The 22593-nt window shown below is 39.8% G+C and overlaps 1 protein-coding gene across 7 annotated transcripts in view; it reads left to right on the forward strand.

Annotated features, from left to right (window-relative positions):
• Positions 1–9375: 9375 nt before the first annotated feature.
• The window catches only part of THOC2 (THO complex 2), a 117834-nt gene continuing 104616 nt past the window's right edge, over positions 9376–22593 (forward strand). For all 7 annotated transcript variants that reach the window (XM_045852173.1, XM_045852169.1, XM_045852168.1 and 4 more), the window contains exon 1: positions 9376–9467. In XM_045852173.1, coding sequence (XP_045708129.1) covers positions 9397–9467 — 71 coding nt within the window. In that variant the 5' untranslated portion in view covers positions 9376–9396. The remainder of the gene's footprint in view (positions 9468–22593) is intronic.

Consider the following 22593-nt stretch of genomic DNA (forward strand, 5'->3'; position numbering starts at 1 on the left):
ATTTTTGGCTTTGCAGGCCATACAGTCTGATGCAAACTATACAACCCTACCATTGTAGTGTGAAAGCAGCCATAGACAGCATGTAAATGAATGAAAGTGGTTGTTTTCCAATAAAACATCACATATGGACTCTGAAATTTCAATTGTTGGCAATTTGGTGGCTAATGTATATATAACATGATGTTATTTTGCATTTCCCTGATTACCTTTTGATTACACTCATTTTGCCTCTTCTGTGAAATGCTTGTCCATTTCTTTTGCCTTTTTTTCTATCTGCCGGAGGGAAGTCATTCTAGTGGGTAGCACCCTTGGTCATTCACTTTATATGGAAGGAGATGAAGCCTGATATGTAGACATACATTGAATCCTGGAAAGTAGCAAGTATTATTGGAGGCGTAGAAGGAACAATGTCGAAATACCAGTGGCAAGAAAGTATAGGAAAGATATATATAGATGGACTCTTGGGAGTGGGCTCAAAGTGCACAAATCTTTGTGCTTCACATTGATATCTGCCAAAGAGCATTCATTGCATAGGAGATTCAAGAACAGCAAGATGGGCAAGCCAACCTCTGTCTTTGGTCACCCATTACTTGCATGATGGGCCCATCAATAGGTGGTTATTCAGGCAGAGAGGGAGGCTATGCGTGGGCCCGCCCAGCAGCATGGACTTCACCTCCCCAAGGCTGATTTAGCTACCACCACTGCTGAGTGCCCAAGAAGCCAATGACAGAGAACAATGGCGAATCCTTTATGTAGTACCAGTGATTGAGGGGCACTAAGCCAGCCTCCTATGGCAAGTTAATTATACTGGACCTCTTCCACCTTGTAGGGAATAGTGAGCTGTCCTTAATGAAATCCACACATACATTGAATTTGGATTTTCCTTGCTTGCCAGTACTGCCTCTGCCTATTTCTACAGCCTTCTAATTTCCTTCACAGGTTTCACTCTTCAGCAAACTCTTTGCACTCTTAACCAGGTAATAATTTATTAATTATTGTATTATTTTCCAGAAAAACAACTGTAAGTGTACCTTTGTACCATCCTGTATACTGCAAGTCTTCCAAGTCCTCCTCAGACTGGTACCTGTGGTCATTTACTAGGCAACCATGACCACAGAAACAAATATCTAGAACCTTCTGAGAGTTATCAGATTCTGGTTTGGAACCGATGCTAATTCTCGAAGACTCAGTATGCCACTGTGCACACTGTGCACAGTGTGCATCTTTAATGCATCATAATGCACTGTGCACACTGCGCATCTTTAGAGTGGGGGCTTATGGAGTCAGGTGATAAATTAGGTTTTGGTTTGAGTTCATTTCAGTGGGAGCTTGAACCCAACTTGGCAGAATCACCACACATTTTTCTGACCCACTGATCCACGGAGAGGATCAAGTAGGAAGGGTCAAGTAGTGTCCACTGGAAATGTACCTCCCTTTCCTTTCACTCCTATGGCCAATACAGTAAATCAAAGCAATACCAAATTCCTGGGGCAAATGAAAAGATAAGAGTCACCACTAAAGACTTGAAAAGTGGAAGTATGATGATTCCAACCACACGCCTCTGTGTAACTTTCCCTTTTGGCTTGTGGGAAAAGCCACATGGGTTTGGGAAAATGCTTGTGGATTATTGCTAATTTAATTAGGTAGTGCCACCATTCAGAACTGTGGTTCTCAATGTTGTATCTCTACTGGAGCAAATCAACACAACCTTGGCACCTATTCCTCCAGCAAATATTATCAGCAGAGATAATCAGAAATAGTTTGCCCCTCTTACCCCAGGGTAACTATGCTGTTTTCAGTCACAATCTAGTCTGAAAAGAAGTTGATTGTCTTTTTATTCCACAGTCAGAATGCTGACTCACTACATTGATAACATTACGCTAATAAATCTGAGGGGCAGAATAAAACGAGTACCCTATATGCCTTATTGCCAGAGGACAGGTGATAAACCTTGTGAAAATTTAGGGGCCTGTTTACATGGATGACATTTCTAGAGGTCCAGTGGCCTGGGAAATGTCAGGATATCTCTTCTAAAATAAGAAGAATCCACTCAATCATCAAATGGCCACAAGTTGTTTCTGTGTTACTACTACAAAGAAAGGAACCAATGCTTGGTGGACCTTTTTAGATTTGGAAGGCAACATATACCATATTTGGGCATGCTGCTCCAACCCATTTAGTGAGTAACCTGTAAGGCTGCCAATTTTTTTATCCTCATCTGAGACCATGCTTACTGATTTTTTTAGAAAAAGGTGAAAGGAGGGAGAAAGTGAGGGAGAGAAACATAGATGTGAGAGGGAAAAGTTGACTGGTTGCCTTTCGCAGGCATCCTGACTGGGGACCAAACCAGTAACCTAGGTATGTACCCTGACCTGACCAGCAAATAAACCCATGACCTTTGGTTTGTGGGATGACACCCAAACTGAGCCACACTGGCCAGGATGAGGCTACAAGTTTTGAGTGGGGTCTGAAACAAGAAAAGTTTCTGCAGCAAATTTAGGCTGTAGAACATGCTGCCCTATTTCTTGGGTCTTAGGACTCTGCAGACCCAACAGTTTTGGAAGAGTCTGTGGCAGAGATGTTCTATGAAGCCTCAATGGAAGCCTCACAGCACAGTCCCTTAGATTATTCTTTCCTTACTTGACAATTGTTCTCTATCTAACAAGCAATGACTGGATTGCTACTAGGTCCTGGTAGTCACTGAATTCTGACGATGGATCAGAGACTATGTGACTTGAACTTCCCATCATGAACTGGGTGTTATCTAATCCACGCAATCATCAAATGGCCAGGTACAGAAACATTCCATTGTTAAATGGAAATTTGTATGAAATCAGATCCGAGCAAATTTGGAAGGTAAAAATAAAGTGAACGAGGAAGTGGCTCAGACTCTCATAGTACTTGCTCCCACTGCATCACTGCCTCTCCATCTGCCCACATGAAGGGCCTCAAGAAGAGTTCTCTATGATCAGTTAATAGAGCAAGAAAACACAGGCCTATAGGTTTTATAGGTGGATCTGCATGGTAGTCTGGCACTTGGTAGAAGTGGGTCACAGTTGTATAACTGCCCCACTCAGGGATGACTCCTAAAGACAGAGGTGAAAGAAAATCCTCCCAAGTACTATATCTGATTGTCTATTTTGGTGGAAGGAGAAATGGCCCAGTATACTAATATAGACATATTCAAGGATAGAGGCTAAATATTTGGCTGGAAGAAGAATGTGGAAAGAATAAGATAGGATTTTTGTAGACTGTTTTGCATGGTGTTGGTCCAGCTCCCACTCAAAGATGCACAGGACCCATGCCCACGGATAGGTTCTCCCGTGGGGAATGAGGCCTGCAATGTGCCTAGGTCACTTTGAGTCTTGCTCTTGCTAAAAAGCTCCCTCATCCTGAATTGAGGACATTTACTGAAAAGTAACTTGCTAAAATCCATGCTAAACCTTCCAAGGGTGAGTGTAACCGGTTCAACTACTTTTGCCTTTTCATTTGCAAATATCTCTCTTCTGTGATGTGATTAGCGGCATTGGCTCCTTTGTTTTCTGTCAAAGGTAACCACCTAACACGAACCTGTGCATAGTAAATGAGGACCATTATGTAATGTGCAGAGGAGAGAAACAAAGGCCTGTCATGGTGGAGGCAGTTGGTTTTGCTCCCCCTGAGAGAAAAGCCATGCTGTCCCTTTCCCTCCACTGGACTCGGTAGTCCGTGTGAATGTCTCATTTCATCTGTAATGATGCGGACACTGTGGGCCATTGTCTGCATCAGATTTTGGTGATAAGGAGGTCTAGGAAAGATGTATATGCATAGGCTTCTTATAATGAGCCAGAGTATAAAGATACTTGTGTTCCACATAACTGTTCCCAGAGGGCATCCACTGTGAAGGAGGCTCTCAATGGTAAGGTGGATTAGATCACCTATTCTGTTCATGTTAGCCTCTTCCTTCAGCTACCCTAGTTCTTGCTCAGTAGGCCAAAATACAGAATGGCTGTGGCAGCTGGGATAGGGTATATATATATGGTGTCTTCCCTCACCGAAGCTGATCTATCTGTCACCACTGTATTGGCAACCTGCTTATCCGCAGAGACCAAAGGCTGAGGCAATAACATTGCACCGTTATCTGGTCCCTAGGGGGACCAGATAGTTATCTGGTGGCATATTGGTTACACTGGAACTCCTCCATCATGGGTGGGGGCACTGACTGTCTTTACAGGAAAAGATGCATATTCTGAATAAGGATTTGCTTTTTATGCTTGCAATGCTTCTGCCAGCACCATCATGGGGACTCACATAATACCTGATTTATCACCATGGTATCCCACTCAATATTGCTTCCAACAAAGGAACTCAGTTTAGCCTGAAGGAAGTGTGGTGATTGGCTCATTCCCATAGAATTTATTGGTCTTATTACATGTCCCATCACTGAGAAACAATTGGCTTGATACAATGGTGAAATTTCCTGCTGAAGGCTCAGTTATGGCACCACAGCCTGAACGTTTGGGGTACTGTCCTGCACAATCTAGTAGTATATCTTTCAACAGTGGCTGATAATATATCATATTATCTCACTTGTAGCAAAAATGTATGGGTCCAGTATTCAAGAGATGGAGGTAGGAATGACCCCTCTCGCTGAAGAAATACTTGCTTCCCATCCTGACATCTTGGATTCAGTGGGTTAAGAGATTCTAATGCCCAAGGGAGAAATGTTCCCCCACAAAGGGAACATGTTGGGATTCTGGAGTTTTAGAGGCTGACACTGCCTTTTGTCCATTTTGTGCTCCTCATGCTGTTAAATGAATAGGCAGGCAAGGGGTCACTGTGCCAACCAGAGTGGTCTACCCTCATTACCAAAGAAAAATTAGGTTGCTGCTACACAATGGAGGTAAGGAGAACTATGTCTAGAATACAGAGGCTTCACTGGGGTGCCTCTTATCACTCCTGTCAGCCCTGACTGGTGGCTCAGTTTGTTGGGCATCATCCTGTAAAGTGAAAGGCCACCTGTTCGATTCCCAGTGAAAGCACAAGCCTGGGTTGCAGGTTTGGTCCCTGGTCAGGTCACGTATAAGAGGCAAATGACTGACGTTTCTCTCTCACATCAATGTTTCTCTCCTTTTCTTTCTCCCTCCCTTTCTCCTTCTCTAAAAATAAATAAACACAATATTTAAAAAACAGTACGGGTCAATGAAAACTGGTAACCTAATTGAGGTAAGATTTTTAAGGATTCATATCCCATAGGGATGAAAGTTTAGATCACTGCACCAAGTAATGTATCTTATTTTACTGTGATGCCAACAGAAGGCAAGAGAAACATGGAGTGAGTAGCAGAAAAAGGAAGCTATGATTATCAATTTAGAGCATGCTTCTAGCTACAGAAGCAGGGACTATAGCAACTGTGTTCTATGTTTATAGTCCCCTTTTCCCTTCTACTTTGTATGAAAAGCACTGGTGGTGACTAATACTTTATATTTCAAGTGAGAGTATGAATGAATTGACATCACCCTGTAATGATACAGTAGCTGATGGGACTTTGTACATTCTGTTTAAATGTATGGGTTTTTCATCTGGACAAAGGGTAAGAGTAGTGTAGAGGGGCAACAGGAATGGTGAGTGCTGGAAATTCTGTTTTTCCTTTCAAGATCTACCTTCCACCCTGCTCGGTTTTCTAACCCCTATCAACTTCATTTCTCTATTGCATTACGGCTTCCAGTAGCCATCAGCCAATGAAAGGTATCAGCAGATCAGATGATGGAGGGAGAGAAACTTCAGGGTATTTATTCCCCAGACTCCCTCCCTGCTGGGATGTGAGTTGGCAATAATTCCACTATCAAAGGCCACAGTTTCTGTTGAATGTTCCTTTCCTTATTGTTTCATTTTGTTTTACTTTTCCTTATTTCCTTAGTTTTTGCTAACCACTCCCTTCCCTTGACCCTTCAGGCTTAGGTGTACTACTTTTAGTACCTAAAGTGCTGCTTTACCATCCATTTGTTGGTTTCTTTTAATCCTGCACACACCCTTATGCACGGTTCCTCAATGAAAATATCATTAATTATCTCCTTTGAGTATGTCATAAATTTCCTGTCATGAACCCAATCTAAACAGTTCTTAATATTTGTTTATAATGTACCTTCTCTCTTTTTTTAATAATCAGTATTGCTAGAGGTTTGTCAATTTTATTAGACTTTTCAACCAACCAATTTTTGGTTTTGTTGATCTTTTCTATTGGATATAATTATTTTTCTTAGTATTTGCTATTTTAAAATATCCTGATGTCTGCTTTCTTTCATTTCCTGTTATTGTTTTTACAACTTCTTAAATTGATGCTTAGCTTTTTTATTTACAGCCTTGTTTCTTTAATAATACAAAGGTTTGATGATATAAATTTCTTTCTAAATATTACTTTAGTGGCAACCCATCATGTTTTTTATTAGTATAGATATGTAACATTTTCATTACTGTTCTGTTTTAAGTACTCTAATTTTTAGTATGACCTTTTCCTTTTGTTGCAGGAGAAAATCCCAGAAACCCAGTTCTTCTTACCAATTCGGTAAAGAATTACAGATCAGTAAGCCTACTAACATGCAAGCAAGTTTTATTAGTGCTAAATTCTAATGGGAAAGCAATAGTAGGGGTTGCAAAAGCAAGAGTGGTAAAATCAGGATGGCCAGAGGCTAGGTGGCCAAAAGAGGTGGTCAGGGGCCTGGTGGCCAGAGGCCAGGTAGCCAGGAGCCCCCCAAGTAGCAAAAAGAACCAAGAGAGTGAGTCCTTTGTTCTGAGGGCTTATGTAGTTGGCAAGATGGGGGTGAGGGAATTACATATTGATTGATGGACAAACGTGGTGCCAGCTCCCCTCCACTGAAGATGTTACTACCCAAACGTAGGTATGCATGGGGTGTCTTAGCCTAAATCCTTATCTTGCTCCAGACTCTACTTGTTCATGTTGCATACATGACAGGAGGCAGGCAGTTAACCAAAGTTGTTTTATGGGTTTTTCTTTGGGTACTGTAGTCCCTCCCCTTCTCCCTTCCAGGCCTTAGGCTCAAGGTTTTTCTTTTCCCAGCTAGTAGAGATGATATGCACAGACTTTCAAGGGCTTCCCCTCTGCACTATCATAGTTTACTTGTTCAGAATGCCTGGCAGCCTTATCAAACCAGACTCAGGACAACTGGGTCAATGGGTGAGCCTTTGCTTTTAGCCTCCTGTATTAAGTTCATTATTAGATTGCAATGGTGAGGGTGCTGCCTTTATGTCCTCTCTGGTCACTCATTCTACTGTAACACTTTGACTTGTAATTTATTTCAATGTATGTTTTTTAAATTTCCAAATATAAGTGTTTATTTTCCATTTGCTAACTATTGCATTCTATGTATATCTACTAGATTAAATGTGTTCACTTAATATTCATATTTTCTACATTTTTACCTATTGTAAAAGGCGAAAGATTTATACGATCTGAAGAGAAACCAGAGTATTATTTTTTACCTATTGTTAATCTGCTTTATTTCTGAGAGATGAATTAAAGACTCTCATTGGGGTGGTGGATTTGTCTATTTCTCCTTTTAGTTGTGTTAATTTTTGCTTCATATATTTCAAAGAGGTTGAGTACATTTCAGATTAGGATTATTACATTTTCCTGGTGAATTGAAATTTTTCTCAATGTACAGTTACCCTCTTTAAATCTAGTGATTATTTTCCCCTTAAAATCTGTTTTATCTGATATTAATTGAGCTGGAACAGCTTAATTTTATAGATCTTAGTATTTGACTGGTATATTTTCCCCATCATTTTTACTTTCAAACTCTGTGTCTCTGTGTTTTAAGGATGTCTCTTAAAACAGCTAGACTACTTTAAATCCAATCTGACAATCTTTACTTTTAACAGGAACATTTAGTTCATTTATATTTTATACAGTTCCTGATATATTGAAGGTTAACCCTACCATCTTTCTCTGTTCTCTTCGTCCCACCTTTAAAGGAATTTTTCCTCCTCTCTTTTTTTAGGTTTGATATTTTTTTTCTGTTTCTCTCTTTCAGTGTTTCTTCTTCCCAGCAGTTTGGAAGATATATAATATCTTTTTGTTATTTTAGAAATTGTAATTTGTATATTTAACACAACTAAGTGTTTAGTTCATAAACATCCATTTCCAATATTCAGCATTTCAGGGGTCAGGCCCACAAATGGTACAGCTTTTGTATTCATGCTTTGATTATTTTATATTTTGTTTTTATATGTTTTATTCTTGATATACTTATCTGTTTTCACTGAGATGATAAGATTGCTTGACTTTACAATTACCTAAAATCACCTCATCACTCTATGCATCAGATTGCATCAGAATGTCAACACTGGAGGGAGGAAGGGAGAGAGGAGAGAGAGAGAGAGAGAGAGAGACTGGTTACCCTTTCTACGTGCCTCTAACAGGTTGCCTTCTCTATACGTGCCCCTAACAGGGATGGAATCTGAGACCCTTCAATCTATCAGACGATGCTCCAATCAACTGAGCTACACCGTTGATAGCAAAGTTGTATTTATAAAGCCTTTTTAGTGTTAAAAATTGTCAACTACAAGAGAGAACCTCTGTACATCCTTCACCCAGATTTCTAAAATGTTAGTATGTTACATTGGTGTAATCATTCTTTTTATCTGAATACCTTTTTGAGTAAGTTGCAGCATAAGGTCCCATTATCTGTAAATACTTCAGTGTTACAATCAATGACATAATAACAGTATTAATAACACTAATACAATGTTACATAACCTATAGATTTTAAAGTATAGACCATTGTTCCAATAATGTCCCTTCTGTAGCATAAGAAAATGCTTTTTTTCCTGGTGGGGATCAGTTGTTATGTCTGTAGTCTCCTTTAATCTAGAAGAGCTGTCTCTAGTGACCTCGGCGATTTTGAGTAGTGCAAGCCAGTGATTTTGTTGACTGTCTCTCAATATGGGTTTGCCTAGTGTTCCTCACGATTACATTTAGGTTATGCAAATTTTGGCATGATGGACTCTACAAAATTAGAGCCTTAACAGGAGGCACTTGGTATCATGGTTTATTGTTTTTCTAGTCCCGGCATCTAGCACATATTAGCTGCTTTAAAAATACATGTTTGAATTAGTAGCCTGCAGTAGATACTACGCATGAAGATAAGGGCTATGAGTCAGCCTCGGGATGGCACTTTTCTTGTTGTAATGGGAAGCTAGGACATCTGTGAAGGGACCCACGGGTCTGGGCGACTTCGTTTGCCACGGGGCCTCGGGCTTCCGCGGGGTGGAGAAGACCGTGGGGCGGGAAATCAAAAGGCGAATTCGCAGTTCCCGGCATGCCTAGTGGGCGGCGCTTCACTTTGACCTCTCGCTCTCATGCTACACATCCGGGCTTCTGCTACTAGTGAGGGGAAGATGGCGGCCGCAACGGTGTTGGTTCCCGTAGAGTGGATAAAGAACTGGGAGAAATCGGGGAGAGGCGAATTGTGAGTGTCGGGACTGGAGGCGGGCGCACCGCCAGGCCGGGCCTTGATGTCAGCCGCGCTCTCACACATTGGGGGAGATTGGGGGTGGGGGGGAGAGGTGTGCCCCCTCCCCCATCCGGGCGGCGGGTGTGGATGTTTGGCTAGGAGTTTCTAACTGAGGTGAGGTGCTGTGCTAAGCAGCGCGGACCGCCTTCCTTCCCTGGCCTTGCCGAAATCTCCTTAGCCCGCCGTACGCTGCTTGTTAGCAGAACTCCCGTTTCGCCCCTGTGGGTACCCGTGCTCCTGCTCGGTCTCTCTTTTTTTTTGTCCCCCTCTTCGCTTCAGCTCACTTGGTTCCTTTCTCTTTACGGGCCCGCGTCGGGGGGTTTCGGACTTTCCGTCTCTCTCTTGTCCCATCTCTTCACTCTGCACCCGTTCGACTCCGCAGTTTGGAGCCTGGCGCCTCCTCTGCCCGAGGAGGGCGAACCATCCTGGACTCTCTCTCCCCTCCTCTCCGCCCGCCGCCGCGAAGCCCGGGGCGTCGCGAAGAGCCCATGTTGGCACCTCACGTCTTCCCGGGGAGCGGTCTTTCGGACTGTCCCGGCCTTGCACCGCGCCGCAGGCCGTGAGAGAAGTGTAGTAAGCATTGCTGCTTTCCCGAAGACCTACCGGCATTTCTTTGCTCCGTCTTTTCACCTTAGGAGCCATTTCGGGTTGGACTCAACTTTCGTCATTAAATGTTTCCTAAACCCCATTTTGTCCTGGGACTGCAACTAATTTTGGCAACTCTCCAAGGTTCTCGAGTACCCAGAATAACGCGTTTCCTTTAGTCATAAAACTTTTTTTTTTCCACTAATACATAACAGTAATTTGCCATACCCGCAGTTTCCTAGCCCAAAATTTCAGCGCTGTCTCGGAAAAAAAAAATTGTTTAAGTATCAAAACAAACCCTAGCTACTAAAAAACAAATAATTTATTTCTAATTTTCTTCTTTGAATCGCTTTATTAGCTAAGGCTCAGTCCTGTATGAGTTAACTCTTTAGCCAATTTTACCGCGTTGCCCTCTCCACTTCCCCGCAGTGGTCAGTTTACGGTTGCTGGTGCAGTGTACGGTGGGAACTTAGTTACTTAGAAGGAAACGCGGGGAAGGCGTGCGCAGGTATTGTTGCCTGCCTATATGGCCTCCCCAACTGCACTCTCACTGCCTTACTTAGTCTTAACTATGAGCTCTAGATTGGATTGCCTGAGTAAGCACCAGTCTTAGCCACTTAACTAGCTGAGTGACCTTGGATAAGTTCCTTAACCACTTTGACAGTTTCCTCTTGAGTAAATTGGGAATAAGTACTCAAAGGATTGTTGTGAAGACTAAATATTGCCTGTAAAGTACTTGGCTTATTATAAGTGCTCAAGTGATAACTATTATAAGTAATATTATTATTACAGTCTTTAGATATTTAAACTTTCTGTGCAGCTCTTGCGCTTAAAGTCTGTACCACTTCGGTTAGCAATTAATTGGTCCCTGACTCTTATCTGTAGTCTTAATGAATTGAGAGACCCTTGAAGAGTGGGGACTGTGTCTCAAATCTATTTTGGTTCAATTGTCCTGCTTCCCCCCCTCTAGACTTTCTAGCATATGCTTAGAATTTTCATTGGCTTATTAACTGACAAAGAAATCAGTTTGATGAATATTCATTTTTAACTGTTTGGAATATTTTCCAAATCCTTGTACTACTAGTTAACAAACAGCTATTAGGTCCCTTGTGTGCAGGGAAGGCAGGATGGGAAGTTACCAAACCATCATTTTCATCTGCATTAGATTAGGATAAATCAGTTCATTGTTTACTTTTAAAGTCCAACTTAGTTATTTAGGGGTTGTCATCTTTGTAAATTGCTCAACTTCCTCCTTCCAGCTAACTGTTTTTGACAGTTTTACTATTGTGACTCCCACCGTGGAATGACTGGTTTTAGGGCTGGGAGGTGAAATTCTGCTTGGCTTCTGACTGGCAGGCAGTCTTTGGAGAAAAACAAAGTGATGTAGTCCAAATGGAATTTTGGATTCACTTTATGTATATTTACATGATGCATGCTACCTGTCATAGTTCCTATGTTTGAAGAGCTGCTTCAAAACTGTTGCATGTAATATACTTATTCCATGGCTTGTGGAATGTAGTTTGAATTAGAGTAGATCCAAATTGATATAGTCAGTTTTATAATTGTATTCTGTTATATAAAGAGAGTTTAAACTTGATAGTTGTGCGACACAATGAAATCTTTTAATCAAACACATCACCATTCAGTACTTAGTCTTTTATTTGATACTTTGTTGCACATAGTTTAAACTTGGATTTTTTCTATCTTGCTAAAGATGGATGTGTTAGCATTTTCATTTTATTAGAACAAATGGTGTTGTAATTCATTATAAAACAGCACCTCCTTTGTCTGAAAACAGCCTCTTAAAAATAAACCAGCAACTGGAAATATTAAAAACCAAGGTAAGCTTTTCTGTGCTGATAACACTCTAGCAAATCTGGTGAACAAAAACCCACGTGGCTTTCTGTAAGAAGTGTGGCCACCATCAACCCAACAATGTAACAAAGTACCAGAAGGACAAGGACACTGTGCTCAGGGAAAGCAGCTACGACAGGAAGTAGAGTGGCTATGTTGGGCAGACTAAGAAGATTTTTCTGCAAAAAGGCTAGAACTACAAAGAAGATTGTGCTGAGGCTTGATGCACTGAGCCCAACTGCAGATCTAAGTGAATCCTGACTATTAAGAGACACAAGCATTTTGAACTGGGGGAGATAAGAAGAGAAAGGGCCAAGCAGTCCAGTTCTAAGCTTCATATTTTGTTTTATTTTGTGACAATAAAATCTTGAGGATATGTTCACTTCAAGAAACAAGCAAAAAAACAGGTAATGTGCCACCAAATTATTAGTGAATCATATATAGATTTGGCTTTCAGAATATGACCACTATTTAAAATTATATCTTGGGTGGATTTTTCCTTCTTAGCAAGATGAATTAGCAGATTGCCTTTAACTTAACTGAACGTTACCTTTTAAAAATGCATGATGCATTTCATGACATTCATTTCTTGTCTGTTACTTCTTACTAGTGTAAGTCTGTATTCTGGGAGTTGTAGTAACTTTAGCATCATAGTGTTAAAGCACCATATGAGATACATGGGGCATTTTATATAACTTTAAGAGAGGATAATTCTTAATTGTGCCTCATGAAAAGCAACTGTCTATTAAGATGGAAAGTCTTCACTTTGAAGAATAAGTTTTTTTAGGTAATTAGGAGGAAACCCCCACCCCCTGTATTTTGCCATCACATATCTAGCTAACCTATTCTTTCCAGAGATATTGATTTAGATGGTACATTACAGAACTTTTAAAATGATTTCTTTGACAATATCAAAAGGACAAAGGAGGACTACTGAACCATAATAATTGTGTTCTTTCCAGTAACACATCTATTCTTACAAGTTTCACATTTTTTTTTTGAGTTAGTTTTTTAAAAAGATTTTTATTTGTTTATCTTTAGATAAAGAGAGGGGAAGGGAGGGAGAAAAAGAGAGAGAGAAACATCAATATGTGGTTGTATCTCTTACACCCTCCCCCCCCACTGGGAACCTGGCCCACAACCTAGGCACTTGCCCTGACTGGGAATTGAACCAGTGACCCTTTGGTTCACAGGCTGACACTCAACCCACTGAGCCACACCAGCTGGGGCACAAGTTTCACATCTTAATGCAAACTCTTTCAAATACTATGACATATGCAAGATATGGATTTAATAGCTTTATTTTTTGGAATTAGAGTTTTAGTTTTTTTAATTTTTAAAAATTTTATTTATTTTTAGAGAGAGGGGAAGGGAGGGAGAAAGAGAGGCAAAGAAACGTCAGAGTGTGGTTGACTCTCACATCCCCCCCCCGACCCCCTGGGGACCTGGCCTGCAATCCAGGCATATGTCCTGACTGGGAATCAAACCCATGACCCTTTGGTTTGCAGGCCAGCACTCAGTCCACTGAGCCACACCAGCTGAAGTGTTTCCTTCTTTTTAACTTGACTTTTTATTATTGACACTATTACAGATGTCCTCATTTTCTCCCCCTTTGTCCACCTCCACCCAGCCCTGGCCCCCCTTTCCCTCAGGCCATCACTGCACTGTTGTCTGGGTCTATGGGTTATGTATATAGGTTCTTTGGCTAATCCCTTTGCCTTCTTTCATCCTGTTCCCCTCCCCCACCCGTATGACAGCTGTCAGTTTCTATTTTCTATTTGTTTCTATTTTGTTCATTCGATTCCACATATAAATGAAATTATATGGTGTTTATCTTTGTCTGACTGGCTTATTTCACTTAGCATAATAATTTCCAGGTCCGTCTATTCTGTCACAGAAGGTAGGAGTTCCTTTTTTTATTTTTTTTAAGATTTTATTTATTTTTAGAGAGGGAAGGGAGGGAGAAAGAGAGAGAGAAACATCAATGTGGGGTTGCTGGGGGCCGTGGCCTGCAACCCAGGCATGTGCCCTGACTGGGAATCGAACCTGCGACACTTTGGTTTGCAGCCCGCGCTCAATCCACTGAGCTATGCCAGCCAGGAAGAGTTCCTTTTTTATGGCCAGTACTATTCCACTGTATAAATGAACCACAGCTTTTTTTTATCTGTCATTTACTGATGGACACTTGGGCTATTTCCAGATCTTGGCTATTGTTAATAACACTGCTATAAACATAGGGGTCCTTATATTCTTTCTAATTGGTGTTTCAGGATTCTTAGGATATATTCCCAAAGTGGGATTGTTGGGTCAGAAGGCAGTTCCATTTTTAATTTTTCTGAGGAAACTCCATACTGCATTCCACAGAATGCAGGCTGTACCAGTCTGCATTGCCACCAACAGTGCACAAGGGTTCCCTTTTCTCCACAACCTTTTCAGCACTTGTCGTTTGTTGATTTATTAATAATGGCCATTCTGACAGATGTGGGGTGGTATCTATTTATGGTTTTAATTTTCATCTCACTGATTAATGAAGTTGACCATTTTTTTCATATGTTTCTGGGCCCTCTGTCCTCTTTGGAGAAGTATCTATTCAGGTCCTTTGCTCATTTTTAAATTGCATTGTCTTCCTGGTATTGAATTGTGTAAGTTCTTTATATATTTTGGATATTAACCCCTTATCAGAGGTGTGATTCACAAATATGTTCTCCCATACAGTGGGTTCCCTTTTCATTTTTGTTGATGGTTTCTTTTGCTGTGCAGAAGCTTTTTTTTAGAGTTTTAGTTTCTTGATGATTTCACATTAGTATGGGACTTGCCATGGATAAGCTAATAAACTTGTGTGTACTGGTAGATCCAATGGAGAAAACGTTTTCAATAGAAATCATTAATATGATGAGCTGGGTATTTCATTGTGTCATAAGCAACCTTAATGTAGGATTTATGTTCTAAGCTCTTAATCTGTAGGTATTAGCCTCATGTCAATGCTTAGTCAGATTTTGAAATACTTGCATTTATTGACTATCATCTACTTACTTGTTTGGACTTAATTCTTTTAAAAAATTACATATCAATTAGAATTTTTAGGTCTTATTGGTAGTTAACAATAAAGTTTTAAAATTTAATTGCAAAATGTTTTTGTTACCATTCTTTTTATTCTGCTGCTAAATGCTTCTACACATTCAGAACATAAGTACATTTGGATGTTCACTAGATGTTGCTTGATCTGAATTCTTTGGAGGGAAATAGGAGGGGGTTGGTCATGGCAAATAGAAATTTCTAATTCTAAGAAATTGCAGTCTTTGTTAATTGAATCTTTTTTTCTGTATTATTTTTGTATGTTTTTTTCTTTTTTCTTAAAGGGTGCCCTAAATTCAGCTGAAGCTTTATTTGAAACATTTCCTTCATGTCTTAGTTTTCATTTGGCATTTATTTTCTCATTTCGACTTGTATTCGCAAGTTATAAGTCTTGGTCCATTTTCTTGGTAAGAGAAATGCATTCTCCAGGAATTGTTGTAGCAATATCATTCTTTTTAGGCTACTGCTTTCTTTGTTAGAAAAATTAAATTATTCTACAATACTTAAATATTAAGGTAGAGTGAGAGCTATTAATGTACTTGTGTGCAGGAACTGTTGTCTTTTTAAAACATTTCCTGTTCCCTTTCCTCCTCAAGTGCATGCTTTCATTTTCATAAATGTATATTTCAAGTTAAAACTACATGTCCCATTATTCATTTTTTGTGGGTTATGTCTCTATTCTAACAATGATAATAGAAGTAGCACTTTACTTAATCAAATTTCCTTTTTTTGTTGTTTTATTTTTAAGAATTAAAGTACAGATTGACATTAGTTTCCTATGAGAAATCAACTTTCAGATGTTGATTTTAATCAAGTAGTTCAGGCTTGTGCTGTTTGCTTTTTTACTACAAAATGGGAACAACTAAGGTGGTAAGCTAAATACTCATGTTAAGAAGTAGTCACAAAATACTTCTGTCCTTGATAGAATTTCAGACATTTTATTCAGTTTGTTTCACAGACCTTTGACAAAAAGTAGATTCTGTCTTTGTTCTCAGGGACCTGAGACACCATCTCTACAATAGCACCAAACTATTTTAAAAGTGGGAAAGAATGGTAAAAATCAATTATTTAGAGTTTATTAAGGGACTGAAATAATTATTTGAATGTGGACTGAGACAGAATATTTATTTTTAAAGTCACATTAAAATGGGTAACCGTTGGAGAAAGTTTGTTTTTTCCCTTAATCATTTAGAATAGCGTACTAAAGCTGTTTTCAATAGGTATAGTAAGATATGCAGCATGCAGAAACAATTGTTTCTTTAAAGATACTTCGTGATCTTCTGTTAGTGGATTACTTAGGGAGAAGAGCACAAACCTACTGATTGGGGGAAATTTCTTTGTGATTGTTTTTGGTTTCCTTCTACAATGAAGGAAGAACTGTTTTGTACTAGGGAAATAAAAATTTCTGTTATGCAAGTGAATTCCCCCTCAGTGATTCCTATTTGAGCAACTATTTTTTTTTAGGTTTTATTTATTTATTTTTAGAGAGAGGGGAAGGGAGGGGAAAGAAAGGTAGAGAAATATCAATGTGCAAGAGAAGTATCGATTGGTCGCTTCTCACACACCTCCAACTGGGGGCCTGGCCACAACCCAGGCATGTGCCCTGACTGGGAATCGAACTGGTGACCTTCCGGTTCATAGGGTGGCACTCAATCCACCGAACCATACCAGCCAGGGGTTGAGCAAATATTTGAGATGCTAATTAATAGTTCATGTTGATATTACCATCTGTATCCTGATGAATATGTTTGTGGCCTTGTGACTGATAAGATGGCATTATATTTCAATTATGTCTTAAAATTATGTAACAATGATTATACTGTTAGATTAGGTGGGATATGGACATTTCCCCCTCCTCACTGGAAGAATTATCACAAAAGATATATGCATTAAGCTCATTAAAACAAACAAAATGAAGCTACTGAAAATGAATAAGCACAAACATTCACCATAAGGACTAGTTAGCTTTGCTTTTTCGTAATCTGGGCACAAGACGAGTTACTTGATTCCATTACATTCTTCTGTCAAAGGCAGGTTTGCTGCTACTATATTCTAAAGGGAATTGAAGCTATGCAGACAGTGAGAACTACAAGGGAGAAGTTTTCTAATACTTTATAGCAAATATTGAAGCAGTCTTCGTATACTTATATATTTACTCTTGACAAAAGACTTAGGTTGCAGACATTTTTAGGTTCTATTCTCTGATACTAATCTAAAACAGATGTTATTTCTATGTTGCCTATTGGAAGGAAGATTGATTTTGTTTCCTATTCTAGATAAGTTTGTGGTAGATTTAATGTATTGAGAAATGAGAAGCTTAACCACTGTTCTCAACACATTGGAAATCCCTGTCTAGTTCTCCAGGGAAGTAGTTGAAAGTACTTGGAGTCAAACTGAAATCAGTTTATTTTATCATTTCTAAGGTGTTCTCTGAAAAAAAATTTTAAATAGGAGTTGGTTAAAAATGAAACTTAATTAGATTTTCAGATTATGCAGATTTAATGTAGCAATTATTCTCCATTGGCAAGGCCTTTTTATTCTTTGGTTTTGAAAATAATTTTGTGAGACCTACAAGTGAATTATTGACCAGGAAAAGTTGGCTTTGACTTTTAACAACCTTGTACTGCTCATCCTGATGATGGAGTATTGAAATACTCAAAAGACACAGAGAGGTGGGCTTTAAGGGCATGGATAATCTGCAAAGTATATAATCTCTGTGGATGATTGTAATGTGGCATCATATTTCAATTTAGGTGTGATATATAAGCATATTCTATAAATTTTAAAATGACTTGTTTTATTGACTGAAAAAAGGATTGCTAGATGTAAAAGAGTAAGAAATATCTGTTCATTGGTTTTCTTTTGTTGTTAGAGCCTTGTACAATTGTAATAAGAATATTTCTTTTCCTAAATTGTGAAATTAAAAAAATACAGAAAAGTGCATAAAACCTAAATGTAAAACTTAAAGAATCTCTAAGATGCACACCTGCATGTAACTTATACCCAGGTTGAGACAACATAACCTTCCCTGCTGATTGTTCCCCCACTTACTTCCCCGAGGTAGCCATTGTCCTGATGTGGTCTTCTCTTCCTTGTTTTTATTTACACTTTTACTACCCAATAAGTTTAAGTTTTTCTTGGACTACACATAAATGGGATCATAGAGGCCATATTCTGTTGTATCTGACTGCTTTTGCTCAACATTATGTCTTTAAGATCCATTCATATTTTTGTATGTATTTGTGGTTCATTGATTTTCCTAGTTACAAAATGATCCATTGTGTACTCATACTATAATTTGTTGATCTCTAATGCTATTGATGAACAAATTTGTTTTCGGTTTTTAGCTGTTACCAACACTGCCAATAGAAACATTCCTATATAAGTATCTTGGTGTATACAAGCATATGTTTTGTGGGATATATATTAATACTTCAGTGTAGAATTGCTGGGTTCTTGATTGTGATTATACTTAGCTCCATTAGATACTGCCAAATTATTTCAAACTATACTCCTACCAGTAGTATATGAGTGTTCACCTTGCTTCACATCTAATATTGTCAGACTTAAAAATTTGTCAATATGATATGTACTAATGGTATTTTGTTGGGGTTTATATTTTCATGGGCATCTTTTTATGTTATTGGTCATTTAGATTTCTTATTTCTTGTGAAAGCCCTCTGTATCTTTTCCCCACTTTTCTATTGGATTGTTTGAATGTCTTTCATTGATTTGTAGGAGTTCCTGTTTGTTAAAAAAAAATATTTATTTTCAGAGGGGAAGGGGGGAAAAAGAGAGGGAGAGAAACATCAGTGTGAGAGAGAAACATCGATTGGTTGTGCTCTCATGAAGGACTGAATCTGCAACGTAGGCATGTACCCTGACTGGAAATTGATCCACTGATCTTTTACTTTGCCAGATGATGCTCAACCAACTGAGCCATACTGGTCAGGGCTATAGGAGTTCTTGATATAGTTTGTATTTGCACCTTTTGTGGGTTACACTATATGTGTGGCAAATACCTTTTTATTCTTTGGCTTCCACTGTTATAATGATGACTTTTAATGAACAGAAGTCATGCTCTTTAATGTAGTCAAGTTTATCAGTCTTTTCCTTTATGATTGGTACTTTTGTTTTTAAGTAGTCTTTCCCCATTTCAAGGTTAATGAACTTATCCTCCTTTGATGTTTCTGTAGATGTATTATTTTGCTTTTCATTAAAAAAATCTTCACCCTCAGTTATCTGGACTTCCTGGAAATCTGTTTCCTTTGCCGGATGGGGGAAGTTCTCCATTTTTTAAAATATATTTTATTGATTATGCTATTACAGTTGTCCCATTTCCGCCCTTCACTTCCCTCCACCCTGTACACCCTCTCCCACCCACTTCCCCCCCTTTAGTTCATGTCCATGTGTCATACTTATAAGTTCTTCAGCTTCTACATTTCTCATACTATTCTTATCCTCCCCTTGTCTATTTCCTACCTACAATCTATGCTACTTATTTTCTGTACCTTTTCCCCCCTCTCCCCTCGTCCCACTCCCCTGTTCTTAACCCTCCATGAGATCTCCATTTCTGTGGTTCTGTTCCTGTTCTAGTAGTTTGCTTAGTTTCTTTTGGTTTTGCTTTAGGTGTGGTTGTTAATAATTGTGAGTTTGCTGTCCTTTTACTATACATTTTTTTAAAATCTTTTCTTAGATAAGTCCCTTTAACATTTCATAAAATAAGGGCTTGGTGATGATGAACTCCTTTAACTTGACCTTATCTGAGAAGCACTTTATCTGCCCTTCCATTCTAAATGAGAGCTTTGCTGGATAGAGCAATCTGGGATGTAGGTCCTTGTCTTTCATGACTTGGAATACTTCTTTCCAGCCCCTTCTTGTCTGTAAGGTCTCTTTTGAGAAATCAGCTGACAGTCTGATGGGAACTCCTTTGTAGTTGACTGTCCCCTTATCTCTTGCTGCTTCTAGGATTCTCTCCTTCATTTTTACCTTGACTAATGTAATGATGATGTGCCTTGCTGTGTTTCTTCTTGGGTCCAACTTCTTTGGGACGCTTCTGAGCTTCCTGGACTTCCTGGAAGTCTATTTCCTTTGCCAGAATGGGGAAGTTCTCCTTTATTATTTGTTCAAATACGTTTTCAATCTGTTGCTCTACCTCTTCCCCTTTTGGTACCCCTATAATTCGGATGTTGGAACGTTTAAAGATGTCCTGGAGGTTCCTAAGCTTCCCCTCATTCTTTTGAATTCTTATTTCTCCATTCTTTCCTGTTTGGTTGTTTCTTTCTTCCTTCTGGTCCACTCTATTGTTTTGAGTCCCAGTTTCCTTTCCATCACTATTGGTTTCCTGTGCATTTTCCTTCATGCCTTTTATGGTAACCTGCATTTTTTCATCTAATTTGTGACCAAAATCAACCAATTCTGTGAGCTTCCTGATTACCAGTGTTTTGAACTGTGCATCTGATAGGTTAGCTATCTCTTGGTCACTCAAAAGGATGAGTTCTGGGGCACTGATTTGTTCTTCTGTTTGAGCCTTTTTTTTGGGGGGGGGGTCTGGTCGCTCCTGTTATGTTGAGGGGTGGAGCCTTAGGTGTTCACCAGGGCGGGGCACCCCAGTTGCTAGATTGTGATGTTGTATGTGAGGCCAGGGTTAAGAGGGAACAATGGTGGTAGCTCTGTTCTCTGTGGGACCTCAGTCCCTTCCCTGGGATCCTTGGTTGCGCCCTCTGCCCTGCTCCACAATCGCTGCCTCACTGGGTCTTCCAGCTGCCGCTTGCGTACTCAGAGTCCACCCGCTGTGATCTTGCGCACCCCAGATGCCTTATGAGCTCCCGGTTGCCTTAAGCGCCCAGTTCTCCCTGTTCTCCGTGCGTCACGACCCGCGCCCGGCTGGTTGTCTCCGCCCCTCCTACCGGTCTGGATAAACGGGTCTATTTCAACTTCTTGGCTGTCTGACTTCCATTCAGATAAATTTTCTGTCAGTTCTGGGTGTTATTCTGCCTCTAAATTGTTGTTGTTCCAATCTTGGTTGTGTGTGGAGGTACAGTGCGTCCACCTATGCCTCCATCTTGCCGGAAGTCTCTTTCTTCAAATAAGTTTTGAATTTCTTGCTCTTCCTCTTCTCTTTCTGGTACTCCTACAATTCGGGTTTTGGAATGTTTAAAGTTGTCCCAGAGGTTCCAAAGCCTCTCCTTATTGTTTTGAATTCTTATTTCTTCATTCTGTTCTTGCCGAATGTGTATTTCTTCCTTCTCATCCACACTGTTGATTTCAGTCCCAGTTTCCTTCCTGTCACTGTTGGTTCCCTTTGCATTTTCCTTTGTTCCACTTTTCATAGCCTTCACTTTTTCCTGTATTTTGTGGCCATACTCAACCAATTCCTTGAGAATCCTGATTACTTCCAGAAAGTCCAGGAAGCTCAGAGAGTCCCAAAGAAGTTGGACCCAAGGAAGCACACATTGAGGAACATCATAATTACACTAACCACGATTAAAGAGAAGGAAAGAATCTTAAAAGTAGCAAGAGAAGTGAAGCCAGTTACCTACAAAGGAGTTCCCATCAGACTCTCAGCTGATTTCTCAAAAGAAACATTACAAGCAAGGACTGGAAAGAAGTATTCTAAGTCATGAAAGGCAAGGACCTACATCCCAGATTACTCTATCCAGCAAAGCTATCATTTAGAATGGAAGGGCAGATAAGGCGCTTCTCAGATAAGGTCAAGTTACAGGAGTTCATCATCACCAAGCCCTTATTTTATGAAATGTTAAAGGGACTTATCTAGGAAAAAGAAGATCAAAATATGAACAGTAACATGACAATAAACTGAACTATCAACAACTGAACCTAAAAAAATAACAAAGGTGAACTAAGTGAACAACTAGAACAGGAACAGAACCACAGAAATGGAGATCACATGGAGGGTTATCATCAGGGAGTGGGAGGGGAGAGAGAAGGGGGAAAAGGTACAGGGAATAAGTAGCATAAATGGTAGGTACAAAATAGACAGGGGAGGTTAAGAATAGTGTATGAAATGGACAAGCCAAAGAACTTATATGTATGACCCATAGACATGAACTGAGGGGGGTGTGTGGGTAGGGGGGTTGCAGGGCGGAGGAGAATAAAGGGAAAATAGGACAACTGTAATACCATAATCAGTAAAATGTATTTAAAAGAAAAATAAATCCTCACCTGAGGATATGTTTATTGATTTTACAGAGAGAGGGAAGGAGGGAGGGAGGCAGGAGGGAGTGGCTGGGGAGAGAGAGACATCGATTTTAGAAAGAAATGTCAATTGGTTGCCTCCTGTGCACTCCCTGACTAGAGATTGAACCCTCAGCCTAAATATGTGCCCTTACTGGGGATTGGACCCACAACCCTTTGGTGCATGGAGCAACACTCCAGCTAACTCAGCAACCTGGCCAGGGCTTGCTTTTCATTTTTAAGTCTTGCCTAACCAGAGTTGATTTTTACGTATGCTGTGAAGTAGGGGTTGCAATATATTGTTGTATGATGTATAATGGAGAAAACCCAGCCTCACAGAGGAAAGTAGTTGGCTAAAGGAACATTTTAA

This window comes from Phyllostomus hastatus, unplaced genomic scaffold (genome assembly GCF_019186645.2).
Source record: "Phyllostomus hastatus isolate PE091 unplaced genomic scaffold, TTU_PhHast_1.1 phas_contig_90, whole genome shotgun sequence".
NCBI classification, from domain to species: domain Eukaryota; kingdom Metazoa; phylum Chordata; class Mammalia; order Chiroptera; family Phyllostomidae; genus Phyllostomus; species Phyllostomus hastatus.